At 38.0% G+C, this 25,090-nt stretch overlaps 3 protein-coding genes, 1 non-coding gene and 1 pseudogene across 6 annotated transcripts; 1 reads left to right on the forward strand and 4 right to left on the reverse strand.

Moving 5' to 3' along the window:
- Nucleotides 1–728: 728 nt before the first annotated feature.
- On the reverse strand, nt 729–5,622 carry LOC141832075 (uncharacterized). Of its 3 annotated transcripts, none has more exons than XM_074719553.1 (9): nt 5,367–5,622; nt 4,622–4,686; nt 4,382–4,526; nt 4,237–4,316; nt 2,949–3,383; nt 2,324–2,848; nt 1,823–2,035; nt 1,177–1,332; nt 729–1,086 (listed from the first exon to the last, which is right to left on the reverse strand). In XM_074719553.1, exons 1-9 carry the CDS (start codon nt 5,392–5,394, stop codon nt 970–972), a joined length of 1,764 nt encoding a protein of 587 aa, XP_074575654.1. In that variant the 5' UTR covers nt 5,395–5,622; the 3' UTR covers nt 729–969. The 3 variants fall into 3 exon arrangements, with proteins under 3 accessions (XP_074575654.1, XP_074575653.1, XP_074575655.1); XM_074719552.1 differs by having other exon boundaries at nt 4,231–4,316; XM_074719554.1 differs by having other exon boundaries at nt 4,231–4,316; nt 4,622–4,694.
- Nucleotides 5,623–9,179: 3,557 nt separating this feature from the next.
- Nucleotides 9,180–10,642, forward strand: LOC141831879 (putative RING-H2 finger protein ATL12). The gene has a single exon (XM_074719295.1). It carries the CDS (start codon nt 9,269–9,271, stop codon nt 10,619–10,621), a length of 1,353 nt encoding a protein of 450 aa, XP_074575396.1. The 5' UTR covers nt 9,180–9,268; the 3' UTR covers nt 10,622–10,642.
- Nucleotides 10,643–12,580: 1,938 nt separating this feature from the next.
- On the reverse strand, nt 12,581–12,654 carry TRNAV-AAC (transfer RNA valine (anticodon AAC)). The gene has a single exon. It is a non-coding gene; the product is annotated as a tRNA-Val (tRNA).
- Nucleotides 12,655–13,029: 375 nt separating this feature from the next.
- Nucleotides 13,030–14,220, reverse strand: LOC141832611 (auxin-responsive protein IAA21-like; annotated as a pseudogene).
- A 1,372-nt stretch (nt 14,221–15,592) lies between these two features.
- Nucleotides 15,593–23,975, reverse strand: LOC141832030 (uncharacterized). The gene is made up of 8 exons (XM_074719491.1): nt 23,760–23,975; nt 23,573–23,667; nt 23,075–23,272; nt 22,902–22,978; nt 22,075–22,169; nt 20,140–20,668; nt 16,848–16,983; nt 15,593–16,178 (listed from the first exon to the last, which is right to left on the reverse strand). Exons 3-8 carry the CDS (start codon nt 23,192–23,194, stop codon nt 15,990–15,992), a joined length of 1,146 nt encoding a protein of 381 aa, XP_074575592.1. The 5' UTR covers nt 23,195–23,272; nt 23,573–23,667; nt 23,760–23,975; the 3' UTR covers nt 15,593–15,989.
- Nucleotides 23,976–25,090: the final 1,115 nt, after the last annotated feature.

Raw genomic sequence — 25,090 nt, forward strand, 5'->3', positions numbered from 1 at the left:
TGCTTTTACTTTTCTATGTTTTCAAATCTGCAGCTCTGATCAGAAGAATAATAATAATAATTCATCAATTTATAAAGTTTGAAGTTTTATAGATTTGTATGAATCGACTGTCATCTTTTATTTTATCATCCCTTCAAAAAACAGAGAGATAAATATCAAACGCCATCGCAATTAACGATGACCAGCCTCCAACTTTCGACTCAAAAACTGATGTGCTACTACATCAATCTATTATTCATGATTGAAAAGTATATAAAATTCTGAAAATACACATCAAAAATATTATGTGATGGGAAAATGAACGACCTACCCGAGCTGAGAAGGAAGGCTCATGATCATCACTAGTTGTTGCATAATTGTCACCAGCTCAGCACCACCATAAGAACTGTAAACCAACAAAGCGTCATGCTAATAAAATATTTTGCAGAAATGCCAATTCTAGAGTCTCCATGAAACTTCTCATGATATCATATGGTCAAACACTGGAAGAATTCACTGCTAATCCACTAAAACTTGTGCAAATACAAGGTAATAGTGTAGGTTGAGGAAAGAATGGAAAGGGATTTTTATTCTTTTTATAATTATTTTTCTGTTTCTTCCAGATTCAGTGTTTGGACAAATACAACTTTGCTCCCAAGCAGCTTCTTAGGATTTAGTTTCTTGTATTACATGCTTACACCATCCTACCCCATTTCATCTATCAACATCTTCCAGATCAGTTTGTTTCGCGATGGAATCATATGCCATCCAAGCCGGCAATACTTTGCCCGATGCAGCTCTCCCCAATCATTGCTATTGTTGCTCGTGGGGCAGGGACTCCCATAGTCTTGTGTTTTCCATTTTCACAATCCTTCTTGAATTGAGGTCGATGTTGATAATCCATGAGGCATGGACAGAATTCTTTTTAACTTCAAAGGAGCGCAGTTGTAGTTCTCCAGTCCACATAAAGAGCTGGCTTCCTTTGCATGTTCACTTCGGTGAAGTGACCCTCGAGCAGGGAAGTGCTTGCTTCACCTCGGCTAACACAAGTTTATGTGATTTGGAATCATCTAGCTTCTGGAATTGAGATGATTCGACCATTTTGGACTGTAGAGAATACACATCAGGATGTAAGAGAGTTTTTAGTGCTCATAGAGACTGCTTAGACCAAAAATAAATAATTCGATAAATGATTACCAGAGAGTTATCCAAAGTTGGAGTAGTAGGCTTGCTCCTCTTCTCTTGCATTGCTTTTTGGCGATTCTCGTAAAAGCCAAAGTCGTCCAATATGGATGTTTTAGCAGAATAGCTCTTGAAAATGTTTAACATCTCAGTGCCTGGTGGAAACTTAACCTGACAGATTTAAAGTACTTAGCATCACATCCAGTAACATATAAAATACAGTAAGGTATATATATGAGGCGACAGTTAAGCGGCAAGAGAGCATTGAACTTCCTGAGACTATGTTGCTGCATTTCAAAAATGCAATAGGTTCATAAGACTTGATACTTTTAACTTCTACTAAGGCAACCTTCCAAGTTAGTAATTATGATATAGTGCCATGTCATTTTTCAAAATCCTTAAGAAGTACACACCGTCTTCAGTGAAAATTAGTGGAGGGTTTGATAATACCTTAAACCAAATACTTGGTCATGATTTTTTTACTTTCATTTGTTCATGTGCTTGTATTTTGAGTTACGAATCAATGGGATGATCCTTAGATTGTATTTTGAAAACACAATCATCTAGTAAATTATCAGAACATTAAAATAGGAAACCCAGATCCTTTTAACAGGCAGATATGCATCAACATATTCACAGTTGAAACCATAGAGTGGTATACCTCTTGTGTATCCCTGCTGTTTGTAACAGGCTTGTTCTCATTATTCTCCAATATTATGTGACGAAGTCGTGGGTTTGGAACATCTTTAATTATATGCCACTTCACTGGGAAAAAGCCATTCCATTTGTCCTGTTGCCAAAAGGGCATATTTTTACTGAAATCAACTCGGCCAGTCATTTCTGCAACACCACAAAATTGACCGCTTGCATTAACCTGAACCACAAAAGATTCAAAGGTTTAGGCAAATTAAAAAAATTGAGCATTCAATAAAACCACACTTGTAAAAAGGCATGATTCTTCAATCATAACATGTCGAACAGAGAGATGATGCCCACTTAATGGATTAGGACATTTTGCCTTAAAAGCCAAGTTACACTTTTAATGACTAAAATGTGTGTGCCATGAAATCCATGTAGGAGATAGCAACACCAAATCAAGGATCATTTTTTGCAATTAGATAGTTAATCCAACCTTTGAAAAGGAGAAGTTAGGTCAACTTACAGAAAAGAAGAGAAACACAGGACACTTGCCACCCTTTTCTGCCATCTTTCCTTGAGCAGCTTGGAAGGCATTGTCAAGCCTTTTGTTCCCATTTGGAGTGCTTGACCAGACATTATATTTTATACTTTTATGAACATCATCTTCGCTGTATGATTTTATTACAAAAAACAAAGCTTGCTCATATTTCGTTATGAAATCAGGAGAGTTGTATTCATCCCTGTCAATTGAACCACTGCTATTATCATTCTGTTTGATGCTAAGAGTTTCCTGAAGATTTTCGCCAGAATTTGTAGTTTTGATGCTTTTTGTTCTAGGACCACGGTTTTGCTCATTCAGCAAGTCGAGATCAGCAAGACTATTAAGCTTATTTCTGGCTTTCAGCTTTTCATCATCAACCCAACTACGTCTATTTTCTTTCATAGGAGCAGCACTGTTTGGATAAAGCAATGCACCATTCACTTGGTTAGCATATGCACTGAACTTATTTAGAGGAACATATCCTTTTGGTAAAACAGCAGTGGGTGCCTGGAACCATTTAATTCCATGAAATAATTCAAAATATGCAAACAAAAGGATCTCAAGTACAATCTTGCATGTTAAACAAACAGAAAGCTAAAGGCATTACCTTCTTCACAGATTTCTGTGTTTGGCTTTGAGCTGATACAGGATGTGATAAATCAGATGCTAGTGAGGTCACTTTTGAAGTTGTCGAGGTTTTGGAAGGAGGAAGGTTATGACCATGGGATGAATGATTTGGTTTATAATGTGGATTTGTTGGATCCACAGTAAATGTGTTCCCTTGAATCTCATCTTGGAAGAAAAAATATGGATCCCATGGGTATGCAGGAATTAGCTCAGGTCCATAAGCAATTGGATGAGCATAAATTCCTGGAGAAACAACTGTTTGAGGAGAAACTGGACTTGCATAATATGACCCTTGCCCCCAAAACTGTCCATCAGCACAATACATGGGTCCAGGTAAGAATGGACCGTAGTTGTTATATCCAGTTTGAAATCCTGGCAAGTAGTATATCAGTGATCCACTATCAGCTTGAATGGTCTGAAACAAGGACACAGAAGAATATGTTAGAACAAATATCCGTACAAGACAATCAAACCATCCATATGAAGAAAATCGAGATAATACAGCATTCTAGGTTGTCCACTAACTTCATAACTAGGAAAAGAGTGATAATGTTCTGAAATTTGACCTTTTTTTTAACTCTTCTCACTGTACTCTTCTCATTGTTAAATTAACATTTGATATTCCATATTGTGAAGCGGAATTCAGAAATCAGAAATACTGAGATGAATGATGGATGTGTGAGGTTACCTCCAGAGAATAAGTAAAAACAATTAGCATATGAAGCAACGTAGCCATGGTGGAGGTGTTCAAAGATGGTTTGAACTGATTTAGTTAAAGGTTAGTTGATTAGAGGAAAAACCAAACAGACCTTACATCTAAACAACCTGGCTATGCCCGGAGAGTGATGTGCTAATATGGCCTCACAAACTCAATGACAGAACCTGATCCACATGAAACCTGACTCAACCAGTAAGGGACAATGACTAGTTGTCAAAATTTTTGCAGTAAAACTTTTTCAATCTATCCACCGTGAATTAGACAAGCAATTATTGCTGCATATCCAAATGAACCCGTTTTTAAATTTCCATGGTGATTTTATGACCAATTACAGTTAATGCATAAACCTAAAGACTGTAAATATCAATACTATAGCCATGAATTTAGAAACTAGAACATTTCCCTTCTTTTAAAAATGCTATTTCAGCAGCTCCTAAAAGAACACATAAATAGATACTACCTGGATTTATGCGAAATACAAAATGTAAGAATTAGAGAAGACAAAAGTAGAACAACTTGCAGGAGTTAAAAAATGAGTACATACACTTACAGGATGCTCTACTTGGACGTTATTTGTTCCACGGTTAAAGCAACATGAATTATCCCATTCCCCCATGACACCATGAGATCCTGTTTGGATCTAAAATGAGATGAAAAGTGAAATCCAGTTAACTCGGAAAAGTTTGACGACAAACCTGGATCATAGTGACCATAGTAATACGTGCCCTGATCAACCACGGACACATCTTGGTCTACCTCGCTTTCCTTGATGCTGCTTGTTGCATCTCCAGAAGAGATGCAGGATGTTGCCTCAGATAAGCTTGCACCTTTTGCACCGAACTAAAAAGAGAATTAAGTCAAAAATCAATATTGGTTTTGAAAATAAATTTTTAAAGTTCGATTTCAAAAGCAAGCAATAGTATGCTGCAGATTACCATGGTGACACTGCTGGCTTTTGACGGAGGATCGATCTTCAATGTCTTAATTGCTTCATCAATGGCTGGATAACTAAAAGTGAAGGTCCACGCATAACAAAAACCGGGAAAGAAAATACCAATTGACCCAATATATCAAGGGATGCAAGGATGCCGATTTATTAAGCCAGTAGAAAATCGTGCCACTATGTAAACAAATCATAGCTTCGCATTTTACGCAGCTAGATCAAAAATAAAAAAAAAGGTTTGCAGAATTTGATTATTTGACAAATCGCGATCATCAAGATAACAAATTCAAAAAAAAAAAAAAAACTAACAACGAATCTCTAACTCAACTGATCCCTATATGAAGAAACGATCAAACCCTCAAATTCTTTTCAACCGATAGATCCCTCATGTTGCTTGCATCTAAAGACAAAAGTATTCGTCTTTATTCTTTCCTTATGGGCAAGAAAAGGAAAACCAACCATTAAGTAGCATCCATCAATCATCAATTTGATACCTTATATAGGCTCTGATATAATGGAATAAAAGGTCATAGAAAAAATGGAATGAGGCAAATTGTTCACAGATCAACAACAAAGCAACAAAACTGAAAGAAAAAAACGAATTTTACCAGGAGGATCTCTAGAGCAAACGAAAAAACAAAATCAAGAAAAATACAAAGAAAATCAATCAACGCAACTCGGATCTGATAAAAAAAAATCGAACAATCACATGTGCAAAAGCGCAAAGATCAGGATACGCTTCTCCGGCCTCGCCTTAGCGTCCATGAGATCACACCCCAAGTCTCCGCAAAAGAACCCAGAGTCTCTCTTTCCCTCCAGCTCGAACCCCTGACCGCGACAAAGGGGCGATCTATTCACCGCCGGGAACCGGTGGCCGCTCCCGACGCGCTGTGTCGGCGTACAAACAGACGGCCAAGCTGCGGCCACGACAGCCTCGGAGGGACGATCTAGCGGTCTGCGAGCCTCGGCGCGGGGCAGCAGCAGGAAAGGAGCTCCTATCGTCCGTCGGATGATGGCGAAGCGGGCGGCGGTTTAAAAATCTCGAGGGCAGCCGTTGTGCTGCCTCTCGGAAACCGCGTTTGTTAAGCAAGTCCAGCGGTCGCCGACGAGGAAGCGCGCCAAAAATCCACGCTGGCCTTTTCGCATCCGCAGGTTTCGGATAAACAAACGTGTCCTTCGGAGACGAGAACGGACTCCTTTATGGTTCACTTTCTGTTCAGATGATGCGGATGATGGGGAACGCATGCATGCATGCATGCCATCCTGGATCTCTGCGATGACCACCCAGTCAAGTAACCGACTTCCATGACCATCCAATCTACGGCTAAAAATAGATCGGAACAATTAAGATAATTTTAATTAATATTTAAAACTAAAAATACTATATATATATACAAGTTTGATATCCTGCGCGAACGAAAAAACGCGTCCCGTGCGCACGCGATCCCGACCGTTCATCACGAAAAATCCACGCCGTTCATCACGAAAAAACACTGTAGCTTCTCTGCGTCGTCGACGTTCTCGCCGCTGCCGCTCCTCCGTCCGGCCACCGCCGGCCACCGGACCGGCGGCGATGGATTCGCAACTCACCGGCGCCGGGACTGGTGGTCGGATTCCGGCCGAATTCGGCCGGAATCCGGCCGATTTTCGGTCGGAATCGACCAACAGTTACTGTTGGCCGATTCCGGCCGAAATCGGCCGGATTCCGGCTGAATCACGGCCGGAGACCGGCCGCGGTCGACGCGCCCGGCGCCGGCGCGTCGACCGCTACCGGTCTCCGGCCGTGATTCGGCCGGAATCCGGCCGATTTCGGCCGGAATCCGGCCGATTTCGGCCGGAATCGAAAAAACGCGTCTGTTGGCCGATTCCGGCCAAAATCGGCCGGAATCCGGCTGATTTTCGGCCGACAGTGGCCGGTGGGCTGTGTCCTGTTTCCGACCGGATTCCGGCCGTAATCCGGCCGGAATCCGATGCCGGAATGTGCGCCGGCGAGTGGCGCATCCAACGGTCCGGGTCCGGTGGTCGGCGGTGATCGGACGGCGGCGGAAGTGGACGGGGGTCGGCGGTCACGCAGGGATCACGTAGGGATGAGTCGCGCGGGATATCATTTCTCTATATATATATATATATATATAATCCATGACTCATAAGAACCACACCATGATGCCTCCTCATACATGATGCATCATCCGCATGTCGACATAATTATCACCCTTCTAATTTTAGTTATTGCACAATTACGACCTGACCTGACCACGTAAACATCGACAAATGATTGAATATAATTTCATTTTACCCCCTTATAGTTTATTATTTTCTAAAACCACTTTATAGTTTATTTATTTTTGGTAATGATTAAATTATAAGGGTGACAAAATTGAATAAAATATGAATTGGAGTATTAAACGAGAAGATGCGAAGGCAAGGGGTGTGACAATAATTGAAAAAGAAATAAAATTAATGTTTATTGGATAATAAATGGGTATGATTTTGTTTTCTTCATGGAGAAGGAAGGAAGAAAGGAAGGAAAGGGGGCGGCCGTCACATCACAGGGAAAGGATGCGTGACGTGGCAGCAAGTAGTCCGTGGGAAGGTTGTGGGCCCAACAGATGCGTGTCGGTGTGAGAGTGGGTGTGGAGGCTGTAAGAAGTTGAAGATGCGTCTTAGAAGAAATTTAATTTTTATATTATTTTTTTAATAAAAATAAAATTTATTATTCCATCAATTTTACAGTCGATTTCATAATCATTTATAAAAAAAATAAATTAAAAATTATAATTAATCACTATAAAAAAAATATTACTTCAACTTAGTTGAAATTCTATTTTTTTTATATCATGTATCTTATATCGTACTATCAGATTAATACCAGATATATAAATATGTGATCTTCTATCAAATAAATTTAAAAAAATATGATAGCTTTTACTTCAACATGATACTTCAACAAAATATATCTGTAGAAATTAAATTTTATCAAATTCCGAGGGACAATTTTTATATATACTTCTTGATAATAAAGATCATGTTGATTTATTAATGATTTAAACTATTTTTTTAAATTAAATATGTTCTCATATATAATTTGGATATCAAAATATAACTTTTCAAGATCTTCAAATTTTTTCTCATATTTAATTTCTATAATTAATTATGGATAAGTCCATCAAGATAAATTTGCCAAACCACTTTACTTGAGCCACAAAAGTTAAATTACATAGGAGAGGACGTAAATGATTTATTAAGGTGAAATGACTAAATTAACTTATAGACTTATATAGGTCAAAGTGGATAAGTTAAGGTAAGAGCTTAGGTCTTGAGTGATGGTTTCCTATTTGCATTTTTCATGTATAGGTCTATATCAAGGTGATGGATCTACACATATCAAAGTCTAAATGTAGGGTATAAATAGGGTTTTGAGTTTTTTTGTTTTAGGTATTATTATTCGAATTTATTTATTTGTTTAGATTTTTTTAAGATTTTAAATTTATTTAGTTGACTAGCAAATTTAATTTTTTATATTGGATACTTTCTTCTATATCGGAAAACATTCAAGTCATTTTCTTTATTTATTAAATTGCTTACCATCAAATATCGTTTGTGTTGACTTTTATACTCCCATAAGTGATACAATCTTCTTAGTTTTGCTAGGTCGATCTACCGAAGCAATTGATCCTTGCATTTGAAAAAAAAGAGTCAATTTGGGCCGGCCCAAGCCCGCATATCTATTCATAAATTTTGTGGCCCAAGTTGGCTAACCCATCATAGATTGTTGTAGTAACTCAACTAGTTTGATTTGATTTTAAAAATATGAAAGCTCAAGTGGGCATGAAATTAGGATTGAGACTCGTCCTACATAATCAATCACGCACTAGCTAAATACGGCAAGACCCCGCTAAATATCCGATATTTCCATATCATGATTAACTCCGTGTGGCTCTAAATTGATGTCACATATTTATTTATTCGGTTAGATTTCGATTTTAAAATTTAAAAATCAATTGAGTTTGCTATAAATTGTCTTACTAATTATGATCAAATTAAAAAAATATAATTTAAAGAAAAACTATTTAGATTGAATAAATGTATTTATTTATATTTGAGTCTATCTGTACATAGTAAGGAAAATATTTAAGGGAACTCTCAAAGTTGCTTATTATAATTGTTATTCCATATGTTTAATTTATAATGGAAATAAACCAACCGAGGAACCATTTCTATCGTATCAAGTTCAAGTTCATTGTATTAACATGATAAAATTATCGTTTATCTTATAATTTCCTGTTTTGGTTAGAAAAATAATTTAAGATATGATTTATCGTATAATTTGATCCCTTAACATTTTTCAAATTGCTTCTTTTTTTGTTCATTTGGGCCGGTCTTAACTGGTTCGGGTCAAAATATGACCCGGGATAAGTTTGATCAAACTGCCACGCGAATCTTGATGCAGAATCCTACGGTCTTCTCGTCAGGGATCCTCGCGAGTTGAAGACAAAAAGAAAAACACGTTTAAAAGAAGAGAAGAAACGAGACTCTGTTCTTCCCCTGTCACACCAGCAACGCCGCCGCTACCTCCGCCATGTTCTCCGGCGAACTTTTGCGTTAAACCAGGCTTTGATTGTCGGAGATTCCAAAGGCTATGCCTTTCTCTTCCCCATCTTACCCTTACTACTCCTCCTCCTCCTCCTCCTCGGCTAGGTATTTCTTCTTTGTCGTTTTTTATTTGCTCGGCGACGGAGCCGGCGCCCAGAAGTCCGATGCCGACACCTGGTCTCCGCCCAATGTCGGAGGAGTAACTTTCCGGCCGGCAGTCGCTATCGTGATCGGCGTCTTCTCCATTATGTTCGCTCTCACCTTCCTCCTCCTTATCTACGCCAAGTTCTGCCACACCAACTCCTCCGCCGTCACTGCTGCCGCCGCTTCCTCCGAGCTCTTAGGCGCGGAAGACTCCGGCAACGGACGCTTCCTCGTCCCCGGACTCCACTGCTCCTCCGGCATCGACAACACCGTGATCGAGTCGCTCCCCTTCTTCCGCTTCTCCGCGCTGCGCGGAGTCCGCGCCGGCCTCGAGTGCGCCGTCTGTCTCTCCAAGTTCACCGACGCCGAGAAGCTCCGCCTCCTTCCCAAGTGCCGGCACGCCTTCCACCTCAACTGCGTTGATCGGTGGCTGGAATCCCACTCCAGCTGCCCTCTTTGCCGCGCCAAGGTCAAAGCAGAGGACGCCGCGCTGTTCAAGTGCTCCGCCAGCGCCCGCCTTCTCTTCGCCTCCGACTCCAGCGACGCTCTCGATCTGTTCGTCGAGCGCGAGATCGAAGGCGATGGCGACTCCCGCGTCGCCTCCTCCAGGTTCAGCTTCCGCAAGATCTCCGACAGATCCGCCGCCAAATTAGGGCAAAATGACCACGAGATGCCAATGCTGGAAACCGGCGACGGCGGAGGTCAATTCCTCCACAAATTCAAGCACAAGATCATCGTCTCCGACGTGGTATTCAAAAGCCGGTGGAGCGACGTCAACTCCTCCGATCTGATGACGTTGAGCTCGGAGATGCTGTCGAAGGATTGGAATCTGGAGCCAATCGGATCCGCCGCATTCGCCGCCGAGGGAAGAGCTTCGATCGACGAGAAGGTGATTAAGATCAAGCAAGAGATGGAGAAAAAGAGAATTCTCGAGATCAAAGCGAGTCAAATCCAAAAAACCCATTCCTCCTCTCTCGCAAGCATTCCGTCGAACACCTCCAGAGCGGCGGCGGCGGCGGCGGCGGCGGCGGCGCTCATTTCGTCGCCCAACCGATCCATGTCGGAGATCACGAACCTGTCCAGGTTTAGGCAGCAGGCCAAAGCGGACTACGGCGGCGGCGCGACCTCCGAGGACGAGAAGGTGAGGCGGGTGTGGCTGCCGATCGCGCAGCGGACGGTGCAGTGGTTCGCCGGAAGGGATCAAAGGCGGTCGTCGGAGACCGAGACCAGCCACGGTGGCATCACAAGTGTTTGACGAAATTACTCAGAGAAAAAACATCATTAAACTTAATCACGGTGAGATTCTGCGTGTGATTTTGAATTTTAATCGCAGAAAGCCACAAATTATAATTAAATGGTTATAAAATAGTCCATATTGCTTGTTAATATAATTCCCAATTGATTATTTCATTTTCATGCATCGAATTAAATAAATAAATAAATTATAATAAATCACGTCTAGAACGTAAATAACGGAAGGAAAGGAGCGTGCAGAGCATGCTATGCAGGAGGTAGCACGTGTTTCCCGGGGATCATCACGTGTTTGGGGGAGGTCGATCTTTGTCATGATCCCTTAATTAACGGCTTTTTACAAACAGTGTAAACCAGAAAGATGCTCACGGTTAGGCAGTTGGCATGAGCTCGACTCTAAACCATTCTAATTTGCTCGATCCGTTTCGCCTAATTCATTAATCATTATCATGACTTTCTAATTATCTAGCGGCCGTTAAATACTTTTAGCCAAAAGTGTTCGATGACCAACTTCTTAAAAGGTGAAACGGTTCGGAGTTGTTAATTCGAAGGCGTGATGGATGAGATAAGTTGGTTTGTCGTGTCATAGCTAGCCAAGTCCATATTATAACACCATCAACAAGCTTCTTCTTCGATCTACCTCTTTATTTATTGTAGCTTCTTAATCATCAAAAGTCTACGTGATTACTTCTAAAGGGCAGGTGGTTAGTTGGAGTTTAAATATTCATTAATTAAGAGTAGACAGCAAGTAATAGCAGCTAATTAACCAATAATTAATTAACTCTCACAACCATTATTATTATTATTGTAATCCTAACTTAATTAACCTTTAATTGGGTAGCAAAGATTCACTTTCTTCCTCAAATTAACCAAACTTAATATATATTATGTTGGATATTATTTTTGAATATCATTGAGTATCAAGTGAAATTTTTTTAAATATGATCCGGCTAAGTCATCTCAGACATATGCTTGCGCCTAACCGAGGAAGAAAAATATATGATGCTACAATTCTATTGGAAGAAGAACATGAAACTTTGTGGTTTAGGTGGAGGTTTCATTGAAAAAACAATATTGAGGGAGATGATATTAAAATACTTTATTAAAGATATTGTAATTTGATAAAAGAAAAAAGGCCTCAATCATGATGTCAAGGTGTTACTTATATAATTAACAAGATCATCAATGAGTTAATTAAAGTTAGAATGGACACATAAGCTTATTTTAATGTTAAGGTTCTAATACAACAAGTTTAATGACATGCCTCTTCCTTGAGTGAGTCAACGCCTAAAGCTCATCTTGAACAACAATGAATATATAATACTAATTATTTGAGAGGAAGAGATCATCTTGGTTGATTTTTTTGCTTCCCTCGTTAATATTTAACTAATAATTAAATTCATAACAATTAAATTAAACACTATATATGTTTTAGAAGTATCATTTATTTTTCTTTATTTTATATTATATACAATATTAGATATATTATCTAATAATAGAGACCTGACCTCATTCAAAATAATATTCAACCAAAATAAAATTTGGAAGGGGCACGGTTCTTATATTTAAATGGATTATTACCATGAATCCAACTGTTTATAAAGATAATTTATTTAAAAAATATTAATATTTTTTTTAAAATTTCAAATAAATTAATTTTTCAACGAGTTAACTATTCTTATAATTTATCGGTATGCACGTCTGATGATGGCAGCTTATTATTATTTGGACAATCAATCGAAACTTTATTAAAAAAATTAAATAAATCAAATGAATAAAAATTAATTAATTCTATCGACTATCTAATTAATTGATCTATGCGAGCATAAATATCAGTTGACTGGACTCGAACTGCGGCCCATTTGAAAATTTGCGAGACCAATAAAAAAACTTGTGGGCTTTAAATGGCGTCGTGGATCTCATTCCGGCCCGGCCCACTTAAAAATTTTCAGACGAAAAAACATGGCGTCGCCCGGGTTCGAACCGGAGACCTTCAGTGTGTTAGACTGACGTGATAACCAACTACACCACGACACCGTTGCTGATCTTTCTCTTAATATAAATATACCTCTAATTATTAAGGATGTACCAATCGTTACAGGAACTAATCAAGCATTATTTTTCGTGATGCACTGTTGTACAGCGAAACTAACTCTTCTGTCTATTTGTTCTCTTTTTACTTTTTTTTTTAATACTCCATTTCAGTTGAGATCTATTGAATTTCACTAAAAAATTGTTCACTGAGAACTTTTTCCAAGTGCATATGATGCCAAGTGCTACTGCCATTGCCACACCGAAAGAGAAACCAAAACCTACAGTATCTAGCGACGACACAAAGTCAACTAGAAGTTTGACTCCACTGTAACTATCAACAACTCACAAGAAAGAGGACCAACTAAAAACAAGCAGATTTCAGCTCCTTTGAGCCAATTTGCAGGTATTTGATCTGCAAGCACCAATTCCAATGGCATCTGAGCCTTTCATGATCCTCAACCTTTGACAAGAATCAGTAAGCATTCTGCAATAAACCACACGCATGCATTAAGTACTAGTTGAATCATCATCGAGCAGCATCAGTAGCGAAGTCTGAATTTGAAATGAAGGAGCATCACCAACAAGCATCCAATCCCCATCCTTGTCCTCGTAGGTAAGAACATATCCAGACCCTTGCAGAAGGTCCATGGCTCGGTCACCGATTAGCACTTCTCTACCTGTCTTTCCATGTGATCCATACTGTCCTGAAAACACAATTCAGAAATACAGAAAGAAGCAAGCCTATTCGATCTGTTTATTGAAAGAAAGGTAGATCAAATATATCATAACTACTGACAAGAACCTATTACTGAATCAAGTAAACAATGCCTACAAGTGAACTGTATTACTCCAGTTTTTGGTGACAATAAGCATCAAAACACATTCAGTTTCTTTCCCTGAAACAATGTCAGATTCATCAGCAAACACATAGCTTACCGATCGTAAAGCAAGTAAACATTTTCTCAATTGCCAGCGAGAGATCCTTGTAGTTGGAGTGGGTTTTGAGATCAACTTTTCTGAGATAAGGGGCGCATCCATGCTGACCTTGATGAAGAGGCATTCCACTCCTTTCTTAGTCTCATCCTCCTTGTTGTTGATTTGGTTTGCCGCCATGGTGTTCTTTCTGTAACTCCTGATCGGCGGCCAACCAACCACTTGTGCCCTGTCGCAGTTAGGATGATCAGAAATCGATCGATCGAATAGCTTAAAGAAGTACAAAAGCAGCTGTAAATCGTCCTTTTGAAGAAATTAATGAAGGGAGGAGGGATGCTTACTTTGCAGAATGCACCGCCTTTTCTGCACCACCATCATCCTTGGCAGCCTTCACCGGCCGAAAATGTCTTCCGCAGGCGTTCTCCCGCTTGCCTGAGAAGGAAAACCCGCCCTTGTCCAGGCCAAGCGTCAGCCTGATCCCTGTTCCATCCATCCACTCCTCTGACGACTCCGACCCCGCCACCCTGGGACAAGCCGGAGCTCAGTGTGCCTGAGGTCGAGCGCAAAAGTCGCCGAGACCTCGTCAAGGCTCTCCGAGAGGCCGATGTAGTTGTGCTCCAACGGCGGCGGCGCCATCAAATCAAAGTTCCCTCCTTTTTCCCTCTCCAGTCTCCGCGATGTCCAACCTCAAACCGAGACAAGCAGCAGAAGAACATTGATTTAATATATGAGCTATAATTGTTTCTTAATGACTTTCTAAAAACATTGATTTTATTGTTATTATACATATAAGATTGCCAGCCGTATCAACTATCAAATTACATTGTACATGCTACCAAATTATAATTTAAATGCTACTAAATAAATAATAATAATAAGAGTCCCAACAGTATGAGATTATAATCTAAGTGCTATTAAATAAAAATAAAAAAAATAAAGATTCCCAGCAGTATCAAATTGCATGAATGAAGCTTGATGGAACAATTAAATGTATAAGCTTCTAAAAAAAATATTAGTATAATATGTATTAAACTAATTAATATTATATACAAGGGATATAATGACAAGAGTGAAGATTTTAAATGAATTAATTAAAATATTTCTTATAAAAATAAAATTACATTGAGGATTAATAGCTTTAAATCTTTATTTTTTTATATTAATCATGGACGAACTCACATGAACATATATATCCAGGATATGATATCGTGGTGCATGTTATTTACAGATGATATTATTTTAGTAAATGAAACATATGAAAAAGTAGAAAAGAAAATTAAAATTATATCACGAAGAAAATCTTAAAGAGACACGTTTAAAATGATGATATATACTTAAAAAATAAATATATATTTTAATTAGATGATGTAAAATTATAATAAATATATACATCAAACAAAATAAAATAAAATAAAATAAAATTTATTTAAATATAAATGATAATATAGTAGAGAATAAAATATAATAATATAAAAAAATCTATATAATCAACCTTGCTTAATGAGATAAAATTTAATTACTATTGTATAAGTTTTTAAAATTATTATGTTTCATTCAAATTTAATTGTCATGTAAACTAACTAATTAGAATCAGAAGGTAAGTTTTAACATAACTTTTGTGCAAATTTATAACATGTGAATATATAACAACATGTATGAATAATAACTAGTAAATCAAAATCACTCTCTTCCAACTTCTTTGATTTCAATTTCCCTTTTACAATATCAAAATAGAAGATCTAGTTAAACTAAACTTTTATATCTTCATCCATGAATCCATAATCATACTTATTTAATTGGAAGACAAAATCCAATTCAAAAAAATTATATTTCATGATTACATAATCTATTTTTATTTTTAATAAATAACAATAAATTTCTAATAGGACTTTAGATAGAAATTAATGTTCTTCCTCAAATATGTATCCAGAGGTAAAAGATTAAATCTTTTTAAGAAATAAAATTTTTAATAAGAGTACGAAAAAAAAAAGAGATACTCCTTCCCTTAACTATTTAAGTTTCAAATAGGCAGATATCCCTAGTGCAATATCACAACATAGCCAACAAAAATTTAAAAAGAAAAAGAGATATTTGTTAATACAATTTAGCACAGGGATGATTCCTTCTTGCTACTTTAAAAAGGACTTGTTCTTCCTCAAAAGATGCCTGGTCATTCCTAACAAGAAAAAAAAATAATACAAAAAATATTAATAAATGTAAATTTATGAATTGTTTAGAAAAACTAGCAATTTCTGAAATAAAAAGGGCTGCATTTGCCATGGTTGAGCTATTGACCATTTGAGATATCTTTATTTGGTACTGTTTCCCTGACCTTGTACAAACTAGCTGATTTGCCTGATGCAGAGCAGTTTCTCAAGTCAGGATCCAATCAAATTCATGTAGGGTCATAACAAATAATCGACGGTTAATAGATAGCTGCCGACAAAAACGAAGGATGAAATTCCGCAGCAGAGCATTCGCGGCCACAGTCCACGAAACATAATGTTCCTGTCAGCATGAGACATTCCAGCAACTCTCTCTAGCCAAGTTCCTGGAGCTTCCCATCTCAAAAGCTTTCTTTCCATGGCGATATACTGCCAAAAAAGAGCCAACTTAATATTTGCACCATCATATTACATAACACATAATGAATGAATAAGATATGGATAAGTGGCTTACTGAACAGAAGAGTTTGATTGACATTTATAAGGTTTAGCAAGAGTATTAAGTTTCTCTAAATTATGATACAAAAAAAGACATGACAGACAAACATGGCCATTGTTCAAGGTTGCTGTATTTTGGTAATACTAGCAGTATCAAATGAATGAGAAGCAGCACCAATTAAAGCTCCAGAAAAGCCAGCAGCAAGGCTTGAAGCAGTGTTCAAATTATTTAAATTCCAGATTTTTAAAAAATTTATTTGTTAACTGATGTCAATCCATTTACACTTGATTTAAGTGAGTTATATGGGATTGCTGCTTTTCCTACAAGTATTGGGTGGATTACAGTGGTGTGTTCAATTTATCGGCAAATATCATATAGAACACAGGCGACGCAATCCACCATGGCCTATCAAGATGGTTATCAACAATTTTTTAGAACTATGAATTTACTTGCATAGTAGAACTTGCATTCCACCGTCGGCTGCATAGCAAATAATGTAACGTTCAAACATTATAAGTGCTTGAATAGTGACATCCGAAATAAATTGTTAGCAAATTTATGTCCAAATGCTAACACTGTGTGAGAAAGTGAATTTGTACCTTAGGTATGACTATACTCTGGGACCGAGTTTTAGCAGTGTCAAATGAATGAGAAGCAGCAGCAGCTAAAGCTCCAGAAAAGCCAGCAGCAAGGCTTGAAGCAAGTGGGGATACAGGATCAATTTCGTCAATTGACCTGCATACAGCAGAGAAAAAATGAAATGAAAACGCACTATCATGCTACTAACAAACTGAAGCTTTGATAACATAAGCACTCTATCAATGATAGTAGTTAAAACCACGTATCCTCTTATTTTTCATATCCAAAATAAAATTACAGCTTGTGTATTTATAGTCTCTAGGCATAACCAATTTTATTGACAAATAAGGCAGCAAGAGTAGGTTATGCCTTGGACCACATTATCATTTGTTACATTGAAACAGAACTTGGGTTGCAATAAATTACTTGATAAAACTGTCAGCAATTTGTTCACCAAGTAGAGACATGTTGGTCTTCTTGGACATAACATCTCAAATAAAATGGTCAAGTCAACCTCCATGTGTTAAGTGCATTTATAAAATATTTTTAAAACATAGACACCCTTGCTTGACAGTCACATTGATATCATAAGAGTCAGTACATATAAATCCAGCTCATCAAGGAATTAATCTGTATTATCTAGCTTAATAGTGTGCTTTAGTAGATCATCACACTAGAAGCCAAATTTTTTCCTTTTTTTATTTTTTATTTTTTGCCTTTTCCATGTTACTAAGTTGCCCACAATCTTATGTGCAAAATTCAAAAGTGGAGCTGTATCAGTAGCAAAAGCAGCAAAATCAAAATTGGTAAAAGAACTAATGCTTAGGTGTCCGATCTTCTTCTACAGTATGTCTATCCCACGAGATCCTTTAATACATGCAAAATTTCTAAAATTGCTTCTTAATAGCAATTCTCAGGCTTTTACATAAAGTGACTCATAAAAACAACTACAGATGATATATCTAGTTTGATAACTGTGAGATTATTATTTTGCCCACAAGTATTTGATAACGAGCATGGTCTTCAAAATCATCTTCTACAACATTATTATTTGGAAAATTTCCAGTTAACTCTATTGGTTTCCAACCAAGTGTATCAACTTCTTCAAAGGATTCATTGCATATCTTATTTGAGATAAAGTTGTCCCTTCATAATTATAGGTAACTTTCACTCGAATAAAATAGCATCACTGCAAAACTTCAATAATAAATTCAACCTTCGAATTAGTTCTTTGTGTATGTGACCTTACATATAACTTCTTTTTAAAAGAATGTTATTGACATCAACTATCTGAATTACGCTGCCAGTGGTGTTATGCCAAGCAAAGACAAAGTGGTCCACTTTGCAACACTTGCAACCAACTTGAATGATCTCCTAGCAAAACTTTTCAAACCCAATTAGAGAATTTTGCTTAAGATCATAGATTGTTGTTTAAGTTTACGTGTTCTAGTCTACTCCAAACATTATGGAGGTTGCTTCAAATAAACTTTTTTAGAAAGGCGCTCGGGAAAATATCTTTGGCAACCATCTGTAGCATCTACTAACTCTGATCTATTGTCAGGGAAAACAAAACATGAAATGAGTTGAGATTAGCAGCAATGAAGAACATCTCAAAGTAATTCACACTATGGGTATAAGTCTAGTCTTTTGCAACTGATAAATAAAGTACGAGTAATGAGCCTAATCTCATGACTAGTTACTAAAAAAATAGTTATGCCTGGGTCTATAGATACATGAGTTGTGCCCTCTACCCTATATAAGCAAATAAAAATAATTTCAAACTTGGTATCAACTAGGTTCCAAAATCCCTCGTCTATAAACAATGGTACATGTAGGTTGCTCCAAATAAAATTTTTTAGAAAGGTACATAGCAAAATATTTTTAACATCCATCTGAAGCATCTACTAACTCTGATCTATTGTCAGGGAAGACAAAACATGAAATGAGTTGAGATTAGCAGTAATGAAGAACATCTCAAAGTAATTCACTCTATGGGTATAAGTCTCGTCTTTTGCAACTGATAAATAAAGTATGAGTAAAATAAACCTAATCTCATGACTAGTTATTAAAAAATTAGTTATCCCTAGGGCTATAGAAACATAAGTTGTATTCTCTACCCTATATACAGAAATAAAAAATTCTCTACCCTATATACACATAAGTTATGCCTAGGGCTGTAGGAAGCTCAAGCTGTGTCGATTCTTCTAACAAAAGTGGGGAGGGTGCTCTCAGATGAGAGATCACGTTTACATAAGGGAGTTCATAAGCAAGCTCCTTCTAGAGGTGCAAGAGATATCCACAATGGGCGTTGAAGGTGGGATGAAGAGGCATTAAAGGAGTTAAGAACTAGGTACTTACAGTCTTCTTTATCCAAAATAGGATTAAAACTTATGAACTCATACCCTACAGGCATAATTTATCTTTATGTAGAAGCAAGCAAGAGACTTGGTTATGCAGTCCTATTTTATCTAACAATAGTAATAGCTAAATTCCACAAACAAACAAAAAAAGAGAGAGAGAGAGAGAGAGACTTTTAAGAACATTTTTTCTCCACTTACAAAAAGAAGAAACTTTTTCTCACAACTTCCAATTCTAACCTTTATTCTTTATGCATGAATAAGTAGATCCAATTGGTGCTTGCAACCCGATCGAACTACGACGATTGGATATTATATGAGTTGTAAAGAAATGGAGAAGAATCCAAAAAAACTAGAAGTTGAAGCAAACAGAGTCCATAATTACCAAAGAACAAACAGATGAGTGAAACACAGTTTAATATGCAACTTCATACTATAAATTTAAGTGTGTGGACTCCAATATCACTGGAGACGACAGGATGTAAAGATGGAACTCTACAGACACTCTTATTCAGTCAGCTTTAAGTGCAATACTTGATCTCTAAGAGGTCTACCACTCTAGATTTATCCATGACAAGAAATCAAAACCCTCTTTTATGAGAAAATAGTTAATACAACATATTTAAACCATGTAACCTGTTAGTTCAACATGGATGGACGACCAGTTGACATAAGTGTTAATTCCATACCCTAGCTCTGGAAAAATACAATAAAAATATTGCATGATTTTTTTCCTGATGCAACAAAGACAACTCCGAGATCAAAACCTTAATGATTAGGTCACACAAGAATGAACCCTTGACACCAGAACATACACCAATATACACAATCTAATTTTCAAAAACCCAGGAGATGATTATACACTATCTTCTAATACACCAGCCACACAAATGGACAAACTAAGACAAATGTCAAAAACATTCCGTGTATCTTTAAAAGATATCCATTGACATACCTGGGTGGCGGGTTCATATCAAGAGAATTCCAGTCAAGCATCGCTAAGTACAAGAATTGCCAAGTAGAAAAGAAAATTCCACCATAAACACATTTTTGAGTTATTGCAGGTCTAAGTCCTCTCCATAAAGCACTCCATCCTTCCAGAGATACAATTTTAGATGGTTCTCTAACCTCAGAAGCAAGTGGAGGTCTCCCAGAGCCAGTCAGCAACCATGGACATTGCTTAAGTGCACCAACCATATCCCCATGAGTGGTATTGATATTGGTAGGAAGAGTGGACAAGAGACCGATAGTATAATTCCATGCGTTGACATTAGGGGTATAACTTGGTAGTAGTTTTGAAACAAGGGTTGACGATTTTGGCATAACCACTGCAGAACGAGAGCTTTTTATATAAGAAGCTGAGTAGACCTGTCTCCTATGTTTAAGAAGTTCAAAAGGAGTGCACACAACAGCTTCAACAGCGCCTGCTGTTAGTCCTGCTAAAAGAGCCTCGTGAATGTAGACATGGTTGCTCTTTCTTCCATCTGCCAAAAACAGCCAACACAAAATAAGAGTTTACATTAAAGAAAATTGAATACTCGTATGGCATTCGACAATTGATATTCGCATTCAATTCATTATCCAGAAATTATATAAAATGTGATCAACAGTCAAATAATCTGTCACATCTAGAGTAATATTTTATGAGGCGAGGCTAGTTGAACTTGAACTGTAGTACATTGTCAAAATTTCCAAAGAATAATCTGCAATGAGATAATGAGGGATGCCTGCTAGTTAAATACGAAAGAAATTCTATCAGTCGTGTTGACATCTTAATGACCGAACTACTCGAGACACAAAATGCAGATGGCTAAGAGAAAACATATCCCTATTTATTTAGCAAAAGTAGCTCAATATTTATGCCGAAAGATGGCACTTAAGGAAGAGATGATTAACCAGAAAGAGCCAAGAAAAGAAAAGAGTGATAAACATTGCTTTATGGGTAAATTATGGTTAGTCATTCATACCTTAAGGGTATGGGGCAAAGTAAATGGGTGTTGGCACACACAAAGTTAGCGTAATGGAAGTAAGAATGATAAGATGAATATATTAAATTATGAGAGAAAAAAAAACTATTGTCCATAAGCAGTTAGGTGTACTTCATTTGATGATAAAATTAGAGAAAGCAGATTATGATGATTTAAATAACAGATAAAATTCATAATTAAACAAGTTGAATTAATTAAAATTGAAGGCGCAAAGGATAAAAAACACTATAAATAACAATTAACACAATTGAAAGTTACTTTAGATATTAGTGGCTATATAACCTAACATAAAGCTCAATTTTGAGGCAAGACTCTATAGCTGATCTAATATAGTTGGGTCTCATGACTTCTTTGTTGTGGTTATAAATATGGGAAAAAATGAGAGAAAATTGCACCACAAACTAAATAATGTTTCTTGCATGCTTTATGATGAGGCTCAATATTCATAAGTGTAAAAATCTAGAAACATTTACCAAATTACGAACTTTATATGGGTCATGGAGTTAGTGAATATTCCTCTTTACCAACGAATCATGCAGTAAGTAGCATATGAGTCTTTATGACTACACTATATTTTGTTGCAACTACGTTCACTTCTAAAATTATATCATCTTTATGACTACACTATTTTTCTTAAATTCTCCACCTTCTAAACCGATTCCACTTCAAACAGCCAGCCATATTTACCATTCCTCTTTCCAAAGTCCTAAATTTTAGGTAGTCAATCCAAGGTCTATAAATACACATGTTGTATTCCTATTTGATTGACAATACGATATATATTTCTTTACTCACCTGTATCTCAGTTAGCACAATGGACAAGAGACTGCAAATATTCTTGCATAATTATACTCAAGTTATTAGCTAGCTAAATATTCTTCTTAAATCTTTAAGTAACATACCTTTGTAGTAAGCAGTTAAAATCTCATATGTTCCAAAACGCCCTCCCAAGCCCAATAAATTACCAACTGTGGACCATCCAAGACCACTGTATAAACCTGTAACAGGGACAAAAGAAATACACTTTAAAAACAACACAAAATAAGAATCCAATAGGAAATCATAGGCAATGATGGAAGAGATATACTAAAAGCCCATAATGCACTAACACATTTGTCTGTCTGTATAAATTGTAGGGTTCAAGACATTCTGAGGCATTTTCCTTATTTTGCTTGTTAGCACATTGATTTCATATCATGTCTTGGTCGTGCCATAAAATTCACTTGAATGTGATGAAAAATCCAATTACTTTGCATTAGATGGCAAGCAACAAGGTGTAAAAAGGATGTTGAACGCTTGTCAGTTTATTGCGTAAATACTTGATACTTAGCGCTTTCATCTACATCCTTGTTCCTGTTCCAACACCCAACGTGCCAACGCCTTCATTGACAACATGCAAAAGGTTTTCAATAATTAAGATTTGGATGATTCATCCCTAAATTGGGTACTTATATTCGGGTCCTTGTGATGTAGGTGTAAAACAATGAACTCCTAAATCCACCATTACTTCCCATTAGATATAAATTTTATTCTATCTGGTTAAAAAATGATGTCAGTTTTCCTTCTCTTTGCATAATAAGTGTAAGGTAATAACATGGTGTAATTATTATAATGTATTTTCAACAAAAAGTATATTTGGCACCATCAAGACTCCGCCTTTCTTGATCAGCGGCCTATAATCTAATATGATTAAATTCAAAATGTAAGGAATTTAGATCAAGTAGTATTTCCTGATAATCCCGAGGCTTTTTGAACCCTGTCAAGCACCTGAGAAAGACTAAATTGTTGGCTTGGTCCTGCAGCAATCTGTTACACGTACTTGATCAACAAAGAGGGACAAAATTTATCAAAAGTAATGGTAGTATCATTTAGCATGAAAGGCAACAAGGACAGAAATGGTACCTGGAGGAGAGTTTTAAGGGTGTCAAGGGGATGCGTTAAGGAAGTGGCAACTGAGACAGAGCTGGTGCTCGCTACTGCATGGACGAGAAATGTGTTATCCCTGAAGAAATCCAAACCCATTTGGTAAGTGTTGGTCTTGCAACAGTTCTTATTTGGATCAGGGACCGTGCGATTATGGTTCAGAAAGATGTCCAAGCCCTAAATCATTGGAGTAATTCGTAAATGGTCGCACTGCATGTTACTTACAATTCATTGAAAGTAATACAGCAAATGCTAAATGTAAAAATAGAAACCTAAATACAGCAAGCTTCTTGACAAAAAGGTAGGAACATTTCAACAAACCAAGTCCTCAAAATTAAGCCTCATTACTCTAATAAGAATTCATTATTTTAATATCTTAAATCATTTTCACAAATAGTTTATTTATCAAGTCTCTGATCAAGTAATAACCCCTCCTTACGAGTCCAACCGATTCAACGAGAATGACAAAGGACCAACCTTTGCGGTGAATAACTGGAAAACGAGGAACACGCCACCGTGGGTGGACGAAGGACGCGCCCTCGACACTACTATATATACTCGATCGCCTGAAGCTGCTAGAGACAAAGAACAGCGAAAAGCAACATATTACAGTGATACTGTGTTGGCAAAATTCTCATAGCGCTGCAAGAAAATAAGATCTCACACAAAAGGAGCAAACGTTCTCACAGCCTCAAGTAATAGCCGGAAAGGGAAGGAAAGCAAAAATGCGAAGGAAGGATTCAGCTTCTGGCGTTGAAACACGAAAGAAAAGGGCTGCTTTGTCTCTCGAAAAAAAATAATACGGAGAAGGAGGGATTCCTTCCGAAGAATGCACGAGCTTGGGGCGGCGGACAATTGGACAGGCGGCGACGGCTGGACAGGCGGCTCAGACGACCAGAGCTGCAAGAAGCTCACAGGATGAAGCAACCAGATGGATTCGAGTGGCCCAAGGGTGGAGAGCGTCCGGGCGCGGCAGCGCGCAGCTCTCAGGCGGACGGCGGCGGCGACTAAGGTCGTTCGGTCGAGGTCCAGAGTCGAGAGCAGAGCGCAGGAAAAAGGAAAAAGGGATTTTAAGACCGAAACAAATCCTGACTCAACTTCCGCCCGGTTCAATTCGGATTCGGTTTTAACCCAAATCGAGTTTAATTGTACTCCAAAAATTTGTTGCAAAAAACTCTAAGGCAGCGTTTGGTTTGGCTGTTTTCCAGCGTTTTCCATTTTCCTTTTCCAAGGAAAATGGAAAACGCTGAATGGTTGCTGTTTTTATTTTCATTTTTTGGAAAATGAACTCTCATTTTCTGGAAAACTAGAGAATGATATTTTGACGTTTTCTAGTTTGAGAATGAAAATTGGAAAATTGGAAAACGCGGCTACAGTACCTCTCCCCATCCTCCGCGTTTGGCCGCCCCCACCTCCTTCTCCCGATTTTTTTTCTCTCCCGACATAACCTCCTCCTCTCCTCTTCCTATCGCTTTTCTATCATCGGCGTTGAGATCCGAGCGGCGGCTGCGCGAGTCGGAAGGGATGGGAGCGGCGGCTGCGCGAGAAGACGAGAGGCGCGGAGGTCTGCAAGTCGTAGCACGGGATCAGCACCGGCTTTATAGTGTCGCGGAGCGTCAATTTCTCCCCGAAAGCCTCCTTCATCACCCTTTCCATGGCAACCGTCGCCGAGGACGCCCCTCCGCCACAACCCCCGCCGCGGAAGACGCCAGAGGAAACCAGGAGAAGACGAGGACGAGGAAGATGGGGACGAGGGCGGCGCCTTCCCCAAAAGCCTGCTTCCATGGTCGGAGAGGAAGCGCCAAGTATCGTCCGCGCAGAAGAGCAGACGGAGGCCATCGCAGGTGGCGAAGAGCATGGCGGCAAAGACGCCCCCAAACCAAACGCATTTTCCAGTTTTCTTTTCCAGAAAACAGAAAACAGCGTATAATACCAAACGCATTTTCTGTTTTCTGAAAACTAGATCAGAAAATGGAAAACTGGAAATAGAAAATG

This window comes from Curcuma longa, chromosome 7, assembly GCF_044706935.1.
Source record: "Curcuma longa cultivar G26 ecotype Majalengka, Jawa Barat chromosome 7, ITB_CL_G26_1.1, whole genome shotgun sequence".
NCBI classification, from domain to species: Eukaryota; Viridiplantae; Streptophyta; class Magnoliopsida; order Zingiberales; family Zingiberaceae; genus Curcuma; species Curcuma longa.